We start from the raw sequence: 17,456 nt of genomic DNA on the forward strand, positions 1-17,456 counted from the left end.
CTTCCAAAACAGAAAGCACCACACCTAGATGGGTTCATTGGTGAATTCCATCAAACACCTAAGGAAGTAATCCTATCAAATTCCTTACAGTCTCTTCTGGGAGACAGAAGCAGAGAGACTATCTCCTAACTCATTCTATGAGGCCAGTATTACCCTAATACAAAAACCAGATAATGACATTACAAGAAAGGACAACTACAAACCACTATCTCTCATGAACAAAGATGCAAAAATCCTCAACAAAATATTACCAAATTGAATCTAAAAACGCATATAAAGAATTCTACACCACAACCAAGTGGGATTTACTCCAGGTATGCAAGGCTGGTTTGATATTCAAAATCAATTACTACAACCCATCACATCAACTGGCTAAAGAAGAAAAATTACCTGATATCTACAGATGTAGAAAAATGTTTGACAAAATTTAACATCCATTCATGATAAAAACTCTTAGCAAACCAGAAATAGAAGGAAATATTCTCCACTTGATAAAGAACATCTACAAAGAATCTACAGCTAACATTATATTTAATGGGGAGAAACTAGATGTTTTCCTGCCAAGGTTAGGAACAAGGCAAGAAAGATTCTTCTCACCACTCCTATTCAACAATGAATAGGATGCAATAAGACCAAAAAAGGAAATAAAAGGTATACAGACTGGGAAAGAAGAAATAAAATCATCTTAGTTCACTGATGACATGACTGTCTATGTAAAAAATCTCAAGAAATCAACAAAAAAACCTCCTAGAACTGATAAGTGATTATAGCAAGGCTGCAGGACACAAGATTAAGGTATAAAAGTTAAGTGCTTTCTTATACACCAGCAATGAACAATTGAAATTTGAAATGAAAAACATAATACAACTTACATTAGCACTCCAAAAAAAAAGAAATACCTAGGTATAAATCAAACAAAATCAGGACAAAATTCACATGAAGAAAACTATAAAACTCTGGGCAAAGAAATCAAAGATCTAAATAAATGGAAGCATATTTCATGTCCATGGATAGGAAGACTCAATATTGTCAAGATGCCAGTTCTTCCTAACATGATCTATACATTCAATGCAATCCCAATCAAAATTCCAGCAATTTATTTTGTGGATATCAAATAGCCAATATAATACAGAAAATTCAAAAGACTGATACTAACTGACTTCAAGAGTTATTATAAAGCAACAGTAAAAAAAAAAAAAAGACAGTGATATTGGAGAAAGAACAAACAGATCACTGCAACAGATCAGACAGCCCCGAAATAGCCACCAAATATATGCAATCTGACAAAGGAACAAAGGCATTTCAATGGAGAAAGGATATTCTTTTCAACAAAAATGCTGGAACAATTGGACAGTCACATGTTAAGAAATAAATCTAGACAAAAATCTCACACCTTTCACAAAAGTCAACTCAAAATGGATCATAGACCTAAAGGTAAACAGCAAAACTACAAAACACCTAGAAGATAACACAGGAGAAAATCCAAGTGTCCTTGGGTTTGGCAGTGACTTTTCAGATGCAACACACAAAACAAAAAACTGATAAATTGGATTTTTCAGTAAAATTAAAAACTTCTGCTCTAAGACACTAATGAAACGACAATTCACAGACTGTGAGTAAACCTCTGTAAAACATGTATCTGATAAAGTACTATCATCCAAAATATACAAAGAACTCCTAAAACTCAACAGTAAGAAAACAAACGATTAAAAATGAACAAAAGTTTTAAACAGACACCTCAGCAGAGAAGATATACAGATAGCAAATAAGCATATGAAAAGATGCTAAACATCATATATGATCAGGGAATTGCAAATTAAAACAACGAGATACTACTATGCTCCTATTAGAATGGCTAAAATCCAAAACACTGGCAACACCAAAGCCTGGTAAGGATGTGGAGCAAAAGAAACTCTCATTCACTGCTGGTGGGAATACAAAATTATTTTGCACAGTCACTTTGGAAGATAGTTTGGCAGTTTCTTGCAAAATTAAACATATTCTTACCATACAATCTAGCAATCGTGTTACCTGTTATTTACCCAAATGAGTTGAAAATTTATACCCACACAAAAACCTGCACATGAAGGTTTAGAGCAGCTTTATTCGTAATTGTCAAAACTTAAAAGCAACCAAGATGCCCTTCAATAAGTGAATGGATAAACAAACTGTAGTACATGCATACAATGAAATATTATTCAGTGCTAAAAAGAAATGAGCTATCATGCCACAAAAAGATATGCAGGCACATTAAATGCATATTGCTAAACGAAAAAAGCCAATCTGCAAAGGCTATATACTGTGTGATTTCAACTATATGACACTCTAGAAGAGGCAAAACTATGGAAACAGTGAAAAAAAAAACAACAATGGTTGCCAAGGGTTGAGGGCTAAGTAAGAATGAATAGGTGGAGCACAGGGAATTTTTAGGGCAGTTAAACTATTCTGTATGACACTGTAATGATGGATACATGTCATTATACGTTTGTCAAAACCCACAGATTATACAATACAAAGACTGATACAACCATAATGCAAACTACAGATTTTAATTACTAATAATGTCTCAATATTGGCTCAAGTGTAACAAATCTACATTAATACAAAACGTTAATACCGGGGGAAACTGAGGAGGAGGGGAGTATATATGGGAACACTGTACTTTCCACTCATTTTTCTATAAAACTAAAACTGCTCAAAAGATAGTCTGTTAATTAAAAAAAGAAAATTTTTGAATTAAAAAAATTTTAGTAGGCAAAGGAATTCTACAGACATTTTTCCAAAGAACATAGACAGTCAATAAACACATGAAAAGATGCTCAACCTCATTAACCATCAGGAAATGCAAATCAAGACAAGGAGACACCATTTCACTCTAAGATAGGTATAATCAAAAACAGGACAATAACAAGTATGAGTGATGATGTGGAGTAGTTGCAATGCTCATACACACTGCTTATGGGATTGTAAAACGGCACAGATGCTTTGGAAAACAGGTTAGCACTTCCTCAAAATGTTAATCAGAGTCACACTATGATCCACCATACTTCTAGGTATAACTGAAGAGAAGTGAAAAGAAGTCCCCACAAAAAATTGTATGTGAATGTTCAGAGCAGCATCATTCATAACAGTCAAAAGGGGGGCTAGCCTGGTGGCGCAGCAGTTAATTTCACACACTCCGCTTCTCAGCAGCCAGGGGTTCGCCGGTTTGGATCCCGGGTGTGGACATGGCACCGCTTGGCACGCCACACTGTGGTAGGCGTCCCATATATAAAGTAGAGGAAGATGGGCATGGATGTTAGCTCAGGGCCAGGCTTCCTCAGCAAAAAGAGGAGGACTGGCAGTAGTTAGCTCAGGGCTAATCTTCCTCAAACAAAAAAAAAGAAAAGAAAAGAAACATAACAGTCAAAAGGAGGAAACATTCAAATCTTCATCAACTGACGAATGAATAAACAAAATGTGGGCATAACCATACAATGGCGTATTATTATCCATAAAAAAGACTGAAGTACTGAGACATGGTACAACACAGATGAACCTAGAAAATACTATTCTAAGTGAACGAAGCCAGACACAAAAAGGTCACATATCATGATTCCTTTTATATGAAGTGTCCAGAATGGATTTGTCCACACAGACAGAAAGTAGATTAGTGGTTGCCAGGGCCTGAGGGAAGGGGAGGATGGGAAGTGACTGAAAAGGTACAGAGTTTCTTTTTGAGGTTACGAAAATACTCTGTAATTAGACAGTAGTGATAGCTGCACAACTCTGGGAGTATACTAAAACCAATGAAGTGCATACTTTAATGGCTAAAACTTATGGTGTAGAATTATATCTCAATAAGCTCTTTTAAAAAGATTCAAGCAGCTGACCATCCACAAAAATTAAAAAGGCTTTCATGAAACTAGTCAAATGGGCAAATCTAACAATTGATGCTAAACACTTCTTTGTAACTTACCACAGATACACAGGAATTTGAAAAAGTATAAACACTGAAGAATAGTAAAGTTAAAAGAAAAAGTGAAAACTTAAAAGGCACATTATGCTTTATTTTAAGTTTTACTTCTTCTCTCAAGCCATTCAAGCCACTGAAGGCCAGAAAGAGGACATTCAGGATCACATATATCATGTTTCCATTTTTTTTCTCTCTTGAACAATGGAGGCAATAAACCTATATATAATTTTAAGAGCAAAATCAATAGAACCCTTCCACACCAACCTCTGTGCAGTCTCTGAAAATTCTAATTTTTAAAAGTATTTTACCAGTTACCCTACCTAGGCACTTGGGAAAGTAGCATAAAACAGTCTGTATCCTTAAGAAGCTTAGTATGGCAACTATGAAAACGTGCCTCTCAGATCTCCCACTGCAGGGAACAACAATGACCAATGGTTCCAGCTATTGAGCTCTCAAAACTATTCTCTTGTTGGGGCCAAGCCAAGCTTCCCATGGGCTCTTCCCAGCCAATGACTGAGCATGATGGACATATTTAATGGAGCCCTTTTCCCAGGAGACACTGAACTCCTCTGATGACTCTATGAACTCCTCTGATGACTCTACCTTGGGTTGAGGATTCCCCATTGGTTTTGCTGTAACTTTCTCAGAGCTGCACTGCAGTGTAAGACTTTTCCTACCCAACCTTCCTCTGTCCTTCCCTCTCTTCTCTACAGAGGTTAAGAACTGGTTTTTAGTTTCCACTTGACAACTACAAGTTTCTGTGACCCAAACAACATAGCTCCATATGGCATAACTAAAGATTACTATTTCTCTCAAGTTGTCTGTCAGTTTTATCAGGAAACAGATTTTACACAAATAACTTAAGGACAGCTATATAAATGCAAATAATAAGGTGCCTGAAAATAGGATTACCAAATTTAAGAGAAAATAAAACAGGAAAACATCTAAAGTGAATAGCAGTTTGTACTAATTCAGATGCCTAAAAATAAAAACAATAGAACTTCGTTATAAAGAGTTTTAAAATTTAGAAAACGTTCTCATGATACAGTTTCATGTGATTCACACAACACTGGAGGAAAAAAAGGAGCACAATAATATCTGAGCTCTTTTATGTGCCAAACATTAGGCTGGGGCATTGCTATAGCAGTAGCATCCCCATTTTACAGATGATGAAACTGAGGCTCATAAAGTTAATGAATACACTCAAGTTACAAAGCTACTAAGAGTGGACCACGGTCTTCTTTCTCCTATGCTGTCTCCAGAATATCATGCAGAGAATAATCATATCCCTAAGGATCAAAACCAGACATTATCTCCCCTCACTCTCCAAAACAGAATATACTAAAAGTAGGGCTCTATTCACTCTACATTCACAACAGAACAACAGTTACACTTCACATCTCCACCCCGACGTCCCAACCACAGAACAAGTGAAACCAAGCAGGAGACCTGAAACCTAAGACTTAGTTCAAAGGAGAACCAAAATTAATAGTTAATGAAGCTGAGATCACTAATTAATTAAAAACGCAACTTACTGATTTTCATTTTGGAAAAGCCAGCCTCAACAACAATCAGTAGCTTTTGGGATTATCAATTTTCTCCCTGCTCTAATATCAAAGGTCTCCTACATAAGGTACCTAGCTGGACTTTACACCACAGTAGCATTTTCTATCACAAGTATTTACAAACTGGCCAAGTGAGGTAGTTTAATTCTAGTTTAATTTAAGTAATATGCCACAGTATGATGGGTCACAGAGGAAAAAAGGCATTCAGATTGTAGGTCAAACACTGCTGGAATGAAGCTTGTTACACCAGAAATTCCTTTAAAGAGCTCAGTGTCTTAAAGGTAGTTTACGTGACTACTGACGCAGGGATAAATACCCTTGGTTTTCTTTTTATTTCTGACCATTGTTTCTCTTCTTGTTTTTTTTTTTCACAAAAACAAACTGCATCTCACTGACACTAGCAGGCTCAGCAAGTTGGTTTATTTAATTTGGCAAGGAGAAGACCCTATGCCAACCTTTTCCTGGAAATACATAATTATTTAATACAATTCTAAGCAGCAGCTATGTAATTCACAGATGTGAAACTATAGAATTTTAGGTTGTCAGAAAATTTTCTACTATTTTATGATAATCAAAAGGAATGAACTGATCAATACATCAAGTTTTACTTTTTGGAAAAGAGTTAACATTTAAGCAAGGAGAACAAAGAACACAAGTTCTACAAAGGAAAGGTGTCTCAGTGGAAAGAACTGAGCTTGGTGTAAGGCAGCCTGCCACTTTTTAGCTTGTAGGAGAAAAAAAGAAAAACAAAAACAAAACTATGAGATAGCAATAAAATACTTGGAATAAACCTAACAAGAAATGCCAAAAGCCTATATAAGTAAAATTCCTGAAATACACAAAAGTGTATTTTGAAATACACTTAAACATACGGAAAGATTATCTCTTATTCTGGGGCAAGATAATTCAACATCACAAACAGGTCAGTGCTCTCTAAGTTAATTTATAAAGTTAATGAAATTCCAATTAAAAATATCAACAAGATTTTTTATGGAGTTACCCAAATTGATACCAAAGTTCATATGGAAAAAAAAAACCATCCAAGAATAGCCAGAAAAAAACAAAAAAGAAAAGCTACAAGGGTAGATTAGCCTTATCAGACATTAAAACATACTATAAAGCTCTATAATTAAAACCGTGTGGTAGTGACATAGGAATATGCAATTGACCTAATGGAAGAGAATGGAAAAGCCCAGAAATAGACCAAGTACGTGCAGAAATTCAGCATATAATAACAACAGCATCTCAAATCACTGGAACAAAAACAGACCTTTTAATCAGTTGCACTGAGACAAAGGTTAATGATTAGAAAGGATAAAATTAGATCAGTAACTCATACCATACATAGGAATAAACACCATACAAAGGAAGGAACTTCAAATGGATCAGCGATCTAAATGTAAAAACTGAAATCTTACAACTACTGTAAGAAAACATGGATAAATTCCCCTTTAATGTGATGAAAAGGCTTTCTGTAAAAAAAAAGGCTTTATAAGGAAAACAAACAACAAAATAACAAAAACAAATAAAATGAACCTGGAACAGATGAAAAGATGCTAAACTACATTTATAATAATAAGATTGTAAATTAAAACTACGAGATACCATTTCTCACCAGATTGGTAAAAACTGAAAAAGTAAAGCAATGTATGCTGTCAAAGCTGTGGAGAAATAGTTACTCATATATTACTGGAGAGAATGCAAACTGGTACAAGCCTTATGGAGGGGAATTTAGCAGTATCAAACAAAATTATATATGTGTTCATGTTTTGACTCAGCAGTCCTACTTCTCTTAATTTACCCCGAAAATAATGCATCAAAAAAATACATATGCACAAGGTTTTTCATAACGCCACTGTTGGAGATTACAAAATTTTGAAAAGAAATTAAATATCTTTACTTAGAAAAATGGTTGAATGAACTTTGAAATACTATGAAGCTGTAAAAAGAATGTAAAAAAATCTCTGAACTGATATGCAATGACTTCCAGGAACTATAGTTAAAAGAAAAAGCAAAGTACAAAAGAGCACCTCCAATATTTTACCTTTTTTGTAAAAAACAAGAAAAGAAAATTACACATAACAGCTCACTTGTGCAAAAGAAACTCAGAAAAAATGAACCAGCACATAATGAGACTGGCTATCTACAGGGAGTGAGTGGAAACAAGACAGAGGGAATAGAAAGGAATGACACTTGTACATTTCTGACTTTTGGAACCATGTTACTGTTTCACAGACTGAAAATATAAATAATTTTTTGTAAGTAAAAAAACGTGTGAGTAAAATTCTAAGAAGGGATACACACAGAAACAGAAGAACTAAACTATATTTCAAATGAATAACCTAACTATGCCAAAAGGAAAAATTAAAATTAAAAAAAAAAGCAAGGAAAAGAAGAACTCACTCAAACACCTTCTGAACAGAATATATGGGTTTGATACAACAATGATAAAATGTAATAAAGCACTCTGGAGTCAAATTGCTTGGATTCAAATACTTGCCCATCTATCCACTTGCTAACTGTGTGACCACAGACAAGTTAATTTATAATCTCTTTCTGCCACATTTCCTTATCTGACTAATAACAGTACCGATCTCACAAAACTAAGGGTAAGGCTCAAATAAAACTACTCATGTAAAAACCTCAGTAGATCACAGAGCATATAATAAGGATTTGATAAGTATTCACTATCATCAACAACTAATCCAAAAAAACACTGCATGTGTGGGTACCCAGGAGACCCTTGTCATGAAAAATAGTGGAATTTCCTAGTTTATGGACAATAAGTGTTCAAGGAATTTAGAATAGCAAGATCCATATGGCTAGTGGAATCATCTGGGAAATTTCATAAAGGAAGAATCTGATATGGGTCTTTATGCATATACAGGATTTAGAGAGCAAGAGAATGGGAGTGACAGAAGGGAAGCGGAATAAAAGCAGAGACGCCATAAAAACCAAAACATTCAAGGATAGTGACATAGAAGGTTTGGAAAGCTGAGTATTTGGAAATAAGGTAATGGAAGCTCCTGAATGCACAACTGAACTGGGTAGCCTTTATTTTCTAGACCATGAGGATAGAAGATTTGTGTGCAGGACAAACAACATGATCAAACTGACCTATGCAATTTATTCTTGTGCTGGTATGCAGAAGGGATTCAAAGTGAGAAGATCAGAGGCAGTGTTCTATTAGTGGCTAAGCCAAATGATGACAAGGGCCTGACTAGAATAGTAGCGATGAGAAAAGGAAAGAAGGGATAGACCAACAAGGCAGTGAGGAATATAAGAAAAAAAAATCAACCCAGTTTGACAGTAATTGGATATGAGGTATGAGAGAATGGAAGAATCTGAACAACAAGGTGAATGATAAAACCATTAGAAGGAAAAAGCAAAAAGGAGTGATAACCAAGAGAAAGGATTTTCGTTGTGTCTTAAAAGTTAAGTCAGAGTTCGATAAGAAGCCTTGCCAATTTGAGATAGCGCAACATTCAGATATCAAGATCCAATGGGCATTTGGCAATATGAGACCAGTACTTGGGAAAGAGAATGAGAACTGAGGATAAAAACTTTAGAATTTTTAAAAAAAATTTCTTTAAAATGTTTCTTTAAAATGCCTCTTTTTGCTGAGGAAGACTGGCCCTGAGCTAATATCTGTGCCCATCTTTCTCTGCTTTATATGTGGGACCCTGCCACAGCATGGCTTGATAAGTGGGGCACAGGTCCACGCCCAGGATCCGAACCAGTAAATCCCAGGCCACCGAAGTAGAACGTGCAAACTTAACTGCTACACAACCAGGCCAGCCCTTTCAGTAAATTTTATCTCTACAGAATACACAACAGAAAATAAAGTCACTACAATAACTGAGCTGAACAAAAATGTGCACAATAAATGAAATTTGAAGCAAAAAGAAACTACTGAAAAAAATAATCATTTACACGTATTGACAGCAACAAAACATATGCAACAGCAAAAGTCTTACCTTAAACCTCTTGTCCTGCAATACTTTCTTGATGGCAACCAGTTCTCCTGAATCACAAAGTTTGGCTTGATATACCACGCCAAATGACCCATTTCCAATCACTTTAGTGTCTGTATAGCTGACTTCTTGTGGCCTGTCTGGACCCTGCCCAGGAGTTGCCACCACTGTGGTCACCTTGCTGCCATCCTTGTCTCCTAAAAGAAAGAAGGGATAGAAAAATGAGAACCATAAAGAATTAAACAGAGAAAACTGCCAAAGTATACAGTAAACTATACTCCGTACTATGAATTATTTTTAGATGCTCACTTTAGTTTATCATATAGAATTACTGCATCTATTTGTTTCAATTAAAAGTAATTTTTTTAACCACCATATATTCAGTCATTCTATAGACCAGGCACTATGTTTAGTTTATATATGTGACTTCATTTAATGAAAATAACAACCCCATGAAGTAGATAGTACTGTTCCCATATTAAACATAATGGGAAGAATATTAAACTTGCCCTAGGTCAAAAAAGAGAATGGTGGTCCCACCAGGGTTTGAATCCTTATCTGTCCAACTCTAAAGGCTCTAGTTCTTTCCTCGAGGCTTCCTTACTTTTCTTCAAAATAAAATATGTGCAACTAAAAATGTCTCAACACGCTGACTCTATTCAGACCACTCTGCCTTTAGGCAGGTAACACTTTAAGTTTTCACTTCTCCATATCTTATTTCTTTTTAAGAAAATAGTGGAATACCTCTCAGAGAAAGGTCAGATGAGGAATAGGAACAGGAGAAAAAATGTTAATTTGGGAGTAAGCGATGTAAAACTTAAGAAAAATCAAACCCATTCTGAACCGAGCCTCACTGAGAAGTAGCTAACTGGCTGTGGGGTCTCTGCCCACTCATGGCCCTCTCCTTACCTTTTTTTGCCTTCCTCTTCTCCCCCCATAACAATCTAAAGATTCTCTTCAATTCAAGCTCAAGAGCCACCTCCTACTTGACTAGAGACAGTTCACAATCATCTTGTTCTCTGAATTCTTAAACCACTCTAAACCATTCTAGCACCTCATGTTAAAGAGCTTTAAGTTGTTCTTTTATTGATTTCAGAATACACACAGATTCTAGCGACTACAATCATTGTGAAATAGCAATTATGATTTGTGCTGCTTCTCTCTTCCCTGACAAATTTAAAACTAATTCTCAGTACAATGGTAAGTCCTTAGGTCCACTGACTAAACCACACTTTTTACCCCATTACTTTTCCATTATATCAATTTTATTTTTAAGATGCTAACTGAATTCACACTAACCTAATAAAAGAAAAAAAAATGTAATATTTAACTCTAGATACCAAGCCAAAATTATGAAGTATTCATTTGTATGTCACATATAAAAAGATCAAAAATATAATAACCTGGGGATTGGCCCCATGCTCTAGGGATTATGTTTAGCATGCTCCGCTTCAGCAGCCCAGGTTCACAGGTTCAGATCCTGGGTGAGGACCTACACCACTCATCAGCCATGCTATGGTGGCGACCCACATATAAAGTAGAGGAAGACTGGCACAGATATTAGCTCAGGGCTAACGTTCCTCAAGCAAATAAAGAGGAGGACTGGCAACAGATGTTAGCTCAGGGCTAATCTTCCTCAGCAAAAAAAAAAAAAAAAAAAAAAAGGAAAGGAAAGGAAATATACATATAAAATAACCTAATTTTGCAATGGCTTGAGTGTTTTTCCCCTACCAAACATAAAATCGCCAGATAAATGAATATCCAAATGTCAGTGGCATATTATTACCAATAATGATAGTCATTTAAGTTCATAGAGGTATTAATATAGACAAAAGCCAGTAAGCAATATCTGTGACTGATGAACTTTCTTGCTTGTAAGACAGCCTTTATGACAGATACAAAAGGAGTGAATGATTCCTACATAACATAGCTAGGTGAATTATAAGCAGTCTATACTACATCATGGCCAGCTATCTTGAACACCTATGTCTTTAATTCCAAGGTGAAACACTCAAACAGGTATAATTTAGTTAGCACAAATTCAACACTATTTGTAGAAAGAATAACTCAAATCTTGTCAATACCACCATTTTTATTTACAACAGTATCACATACACTTTAAATGCACACAAACACCAGTACAAGCCAACACATATACAGCAGTTCTCAAAGCGTTCAAATGGTCCCTTCACATCTCACTTCCTAGTAAAATTAATCTTAAATATATCTGCTAAGCACCTAGTTTAATCTGAGTTCTAAATCATCATGCTCCACTCCCAAAATATGTTCCATATTACTTTCATTTCTGACCACGTTAATCTTAACTACAACTTTTCAGGTTAACTACAAATCTTACTATAAGTTATTTTCTTCTTCACTTGTAAAATAAACCTATCTTTACCTGTATTATGGTACTCCTAAAGACAGAATCACAGTCTTCTGAACTTAAACTCTAAATGAAGAGATCTAGAAAGGTTAAATCCAGAAAGGTTAAAATCCAAGGGACTGAAAACATTTTCTTACAATCCACTGTCCCAAAGAAAATAAAAAGCAGAGGTGATTTCAAAGTCTGACTCTTCCCTAGATCATCCAAATCAAAACCAAATCATAAAAAAAAGAAAATTTGAAGATCTATGAATTAATAATTCCACTGAACAAGTTGCTTGCTTGCAAAATCTCACAGGTCCAATTCACAAAACAAAACATTATTTTTAAATTAAGACAATTAATAGTTTTTAAGAATGGCTGTTGTACATCACAATTTTAATTGAAAACAAAAGCCATTTGGAGTATAACCAAAAATTATCCTTTTCTACTATGTAATCATATTTCAATTAAAAAAAACAGGAGTCACAGCTTTGTATTTGCTCCCATAAGAGAACTTAAGCAATGATAAGTACATGTAATGACTTTCCCCACTTGCCTCCTCAGGCTGCATTTCTTTAAAAAACCTTCACATTTCATAAAAATAGTTTTAGGGCTTCAAAAACCAGCTATGAAAGCTATCCATCACAATCCTGGTATGTAAGTGTCTCTTCAACCTCAACTAGTAAGCCTGGGAAGTCTAACCCAGCATCATGATTTGCATATGAGAAAAGGCACAAATGAGATAATTCTGCAAAAATATTAAAAGCAGAGTAGAAAGATAAACAGATAAATCCTATAGATGCCATAACTGAGAAAGACTCTTGAGGCCTCAATTTTAAACTGTGATTGGATGTGGACAAGGACCAATCCTTTCACCCTCCTGTACATCTAGTACAAAACTACTCACTATCTTAGCAGAAATTAAAAGATTTCCTCTATTCTCTTTCAAGCAGTTAAGAGAGACTCCTGAGAACTCTTATGAACTACTATTCTCTGCTAACATGAAATCCCTAGGTATACTAGGAACAATGGGTCTCAGGCTTTCTACCTCAAACATCCTGGAACTTTTATTCAGAAATCATCAAGCTCTTCAGACTGCTCCATCAGAGATCTGAACTAGCAGCACTGTAAAGAATGGCAAGATAACACTGGGGATGACTTGGCATGAGCATTAGCAATGCATGGGACAGTCAGCAGCTAGTGTGCCAAGGAAAAGCATGTCACCATTTGGCATTGTAATTTGCAGACTTAGCAATAAAATAACAGCTGTATAAAATTTCACTGTACAAAGAACTTTCCAATTCATTGTTTCATCTACTCTAACACTTATATTAAATGTAGGGATATATTATGTTTACTAAGCAAAAGAGGAAAGTAAAACTAAGAGAAATTAATTTGTCCAATACCATAAAGCTCTAAGTAGCAGAACTCTTCACTCGCCTCATGCCACCTCTGCTCTATTTTACAACCTCCCTACTACAGCTGAAAGACTAACTTTATGCACTATGACCTGCACCAAAAGAGGAGATAATGTTTCTGAAAATATAACATAAAAAGATCAGCTCCAGAGTAATAAGAAGTAAGAGAATAAATGAATAATCTTATAGAGTTTTCAGGCCTCAATTATTCACTTATGAATAACTAAAGAGCTATTTATTTCCAAAGATACTTTGGCAACATTAGATTTTGAAACTTACTCCAATGCAAAAGCATATGGGAAACAGCTGATTCTCTGATGTTCAAACAATTTAACATTTGCTACTAGAAACTGAATAATTCTGGATCTTAGCAATATGTTAAACACTGCCACTAAGAGACCAAAGTCCTCATGAAAAACTAGAAATCGTAACAAATGTGCCTCATTTTTTTTTTTTAAAGACTGGCACCTGAACCAACATCTGTTGACAATCTTTTTTTCCCCCCTTCTTCTTCCTCTCCCTAAAGCCCCCAGTATGTAGTTGTATATTCTAGTTGCAGGTCCTTCTAGCCACACTATGTGGGAAGTGGCCTCAGCATGGCCCAACAAGCGGTGCCGGGTCTGCGCCCAGGATCTGAACCGGAGAAACCCTGGGCCGCCAAAGTGGAGCACACGAACCCAACTACTCAGCCACAAAGCCAGCCCCCTAAATTCCCTACTCTTCACCCCAATAAAGAAATCCTAAATATAAAAACCACAACAGACCCCTCAGGAAGCAACGGAAATGGTATGCAACAGAAGAACCACTTTCTACTGAAGGTTGTTAAATATAGAATATAATTTTTACAAAAGCCTTAGGCATATCCCAAAATTATATGTGTGGCCTAGTTTTCTGTCTCTCAAACACAGAACTTTACCTGTAAGCAACACCTTGTGGTTCCATTTTTTAAGTTTTTTGAAGTCACTCAGACCAATCCACCCTGGGATGAATAAATGTTACAGTGTAACAGAGCCCACATCCAGAGTGTGGAGTGAGTGTCCAAAATCCAAAAGGCCACTTCTGCTGTGTTTAAATGCTTAGGAGGTATCTGACAGTGACACACTAATTTTATATGAATGATAAATCTCAAAGTTGAACATACTTTAGCCATTTAATTTGATGTTTCTTAAGATTCAGAGCAGAGAAAAAGCAACGATGGCAACACTTGTTACCTGAGAGGCGTTGGAGATGTTAATAAGCCATACTACTGATACCAACTCAGCAAAGGCAGTAATGACTGGCTCTATAAAATCTTCCTTTAGCTCAAGAATAACATTCCCACGTAGAAATAAGAGAAACTTAAAAAGTCTGTAACAAAAGCCCAAAAAAACCAGCGTACCACCAGCAACCACAAGGAAGATACAAAGTATTTTCATGAAGCTTTTTACCTAACAATAGCATTAGTAGGGAAAACAGCACTACCTACTGTTTCTCTATCACCAAGAGAAATGAAGAGAAATAACTGCTATTTTTACAGATGTTTATCAACAACATGGCAAACATTCTACTGAAAAATATTCTTATATAAATTACTCAAAAGAACCAAAAAGAACCTCATTTACAGGCATGATTAAGACCATCTGAGGGAGAAACACTGACCACTGTCAAATTTTCAGGTTTTTAAATCAAAATCCAAACAACTCTTTATTCTAAGTAACTGGCTAAGGAACTTATATTAAAGCAAGATGTTCTCCCCAAAATAAACAGAACAGCTTAGAAACATGAAAACAACATAAAAATGAATAAGCAAAAGAAATAAAAAGGAACTGAGGTCCACAGCATCAGAGTTAGACAAATTCTAAAATAAACGTATTCTCATCATGAAATAGGGGCTCTACTCTGGGATGTGGAAGCTCTCGCTGGAGCGCAAGCACTCACCCCTTAGAGCAAAGCTGCGAAGAAGAAAGGGAATGCCTACGAAGCAGCTGATCAGTCACATCAACCCCAACAATCAACAGCATGATAAAAATTCTCAGGCAATTTCTATGTAACCTTGATGTGATAAAAATCTTTCCAGTAGGTCCTTTTCCCTTAGACACCATTCATCTCCACATGATTCTGTCTAAAGGATTGGGAAAAACAAAACACAGAATTACTAAATTTCCTTTGGGGACAGGAAGAGTAAACCAAAGGAGAGGCAGCGGAAACAAAATGGAGAGATGTCACACAGGGGCTGGCTTTTGGACACATTACCCTGTATATCACTTTTGGAAAGTGAAAGGAAAACACTGGGTGGCAGAGGATAAAGATGAGACAGAAAAGACTCCAGTCCTTGACAACACAATAACACCACACTTTCAATCATAGGAAGATACCATGCCAATGGGACTAACAAGCATCAATTCTGAAGAACCATAAAATTCCCCTTAAGAAAAAAAAATCCAATGAAGTTTTTGTCCTTAGAGAGAGGCATAATGGTGTAATATAGGCTCTAAAGTCATACGAAGGCTTGAATGGCATATTCTAGCACTTAATATCTATAAAACGGAGAGGGCAGCTACTTCAAAGTGTTGTCGTGAAGATGAAATGACATAGGTTAAGCAGTTTTTTTAAGCACATGCTATGTAGTGAGTGCCCAATAAATTACAGTTTCTCTGAACTTTGAATTATTGGCAGTAGAAATAGGAAAAAAGCTTTGTTCTGCTCTGCTATGCTCTTTTACCACCAGTATGTGTCCTACTACACTGCTTATCACAACGTTCCATAATTATTAAGAGTCTGAGCCCCTCACTTGACTAAGAGTTCTTAGGAAAGCCGGACGTTATCGGAACCATTTACATTTCCCTAGTGCTTATTATTAGCACAGGACTCAGCACAATGCAGGTGCTCAGCAATGTTTGCTGCTGAATTTATGTAAGAATCACTTAAGCAGAACTATTAGGATTTGGGAACTGACTACTTGATGCTAAATTAAGCAGTGCTTTTGCTGCTTCTTATGCTTGCCACTGATGAGACACAAATGCCCAGGGATAAGGAATATAGAAAGGCCTTACAAGTAAAACAGAAAGAAGAGCTTACTGAAAACATGGCGACAAGAGGCAGCCAAAACAAATGACCCAATTTGCCACGTGTGTACTAACTGACAGGGAGGAGAATTACTCTGTTTCATAACCCTTTTCCAAATAATTCTGGTTTTTTGGAAGAATCAGTATGCATTAACGGATAAAAACTGGGCAGGGGACATCCCTGAGGTCTGAAGTTCAATTTACATCAATATATATGTTAAGCATATTCCTTGAGTACTGTTTTACAGTTTGTGAGCACCACTCACAGTGGATATAAGAATCACCTGGGGTGGGACCAGGCCCATGGCCAAGTGGTTAAGTTTTCGCACTCCACTGCGGCAGCCCAGGGTTTTGCTGGTTCGGATCCTGGGTGCGGACATGGCGCCACTCGTCAGGCCATGCTGAGGCGGTGTCCCACGTGCCACAACTAGAAGGACCCACACCAAAATATACAACTATGTACTGGGGGGACTTGGGGAGAAAAAGCAGAAAGAAAAAAAAAAAGATTGGCAACAGTTGTTAGCTCAGGTGCCAATCTCTATAATAAAATAAAAAGAATCACCTGGGAGCCCAGGGGTTAAATTCGTCTGCTCTGCTTCAGTGGCCCAAGGTTCACAGGTTTGGATCCAAGGTGTGGACCTACGCACTGCTCATCAAGTCATGCTGTGGCAAGACATATAAAATAGAGGAAGATGGGCACAGGGCCAATTTTCCTCAGGAAAAAGAGGAAGATTAGCAGTGGATGTTAGCTCAGGGCTAATCTTCCTCACCAAAAAAGAAGAAAAAAAAAGAATCACCTGGGAGAGTTGACAAAAAATGAAAATTTTAGAATTTCACCTCTAGAGAGACTCAGTAGGTGCAATGGGGCTCAGAAAACTGTATTTTCAATAAGCACCCCTCCAAATGATTATTAATGCAGTTCTAGCTACCATACTTTGAGAAAGAACCACAATACTATTTATTCCCTACAACAACTTTGTAACATACTCATGATAATTATTTAACAAACAGGACAAACTACCGCATTTGAAAAGGTTTGGTAGCTTGCCCAAGGTAACCCCTTTAACAAAGTGTACCTACAGGATTCAGACCTGTCTATTCACTCGAAGCCTGAGTTACTTTGCTTAAGACCA

The 17,456-nt window shown here is 36.3% G+C and overlaps 1 protein-coding gene across 8 annotated transcripts in view; it reads right to left on the reverse strand.

Annotated features, from left to right (window-relative positions):
- The window catches only part of GSK3B (glycogen synthase kinase 3 beta), a 203,018-nt gene that overhangs the window by 127,890 nt on the left and 57,672 nt on the right, over positions 1-17,456 (reverse strand). For all 8 annotated transcript variants that reach the window (XR_011503171.1, XR_011503170.1, XM_044771530.2 and 5 more), the window contains exon 2: positions 9,498-9,691. Coding sequence is in view for 6 of the 8 variants with exons in the window: in XM_044771530.2 (XP_044627465.1) it covers positions 9,498-9,691 (194 nt within the window). In the remaining 2 variants the exon portion in view is untranslated. The remainder of the gene's footprint in view (positions 1-9,497; positions 9,692-17,456) is intronic.

Source organism: Equus asinus, chromosome 5 (genome assembly GCF_041296235.1).
Source record: "Equus asinus isolate D_3611 breed Donkey chromosome 5, EquAss-T2T_v2, whole genome shotgun sequence".
Taxonomy (NCBI): domain Eukaryota; kingdom Metazoa; phylum Chordata; class Mammalia; order Perissodactyla; family Equidae; genus Equus; species Equus asinus.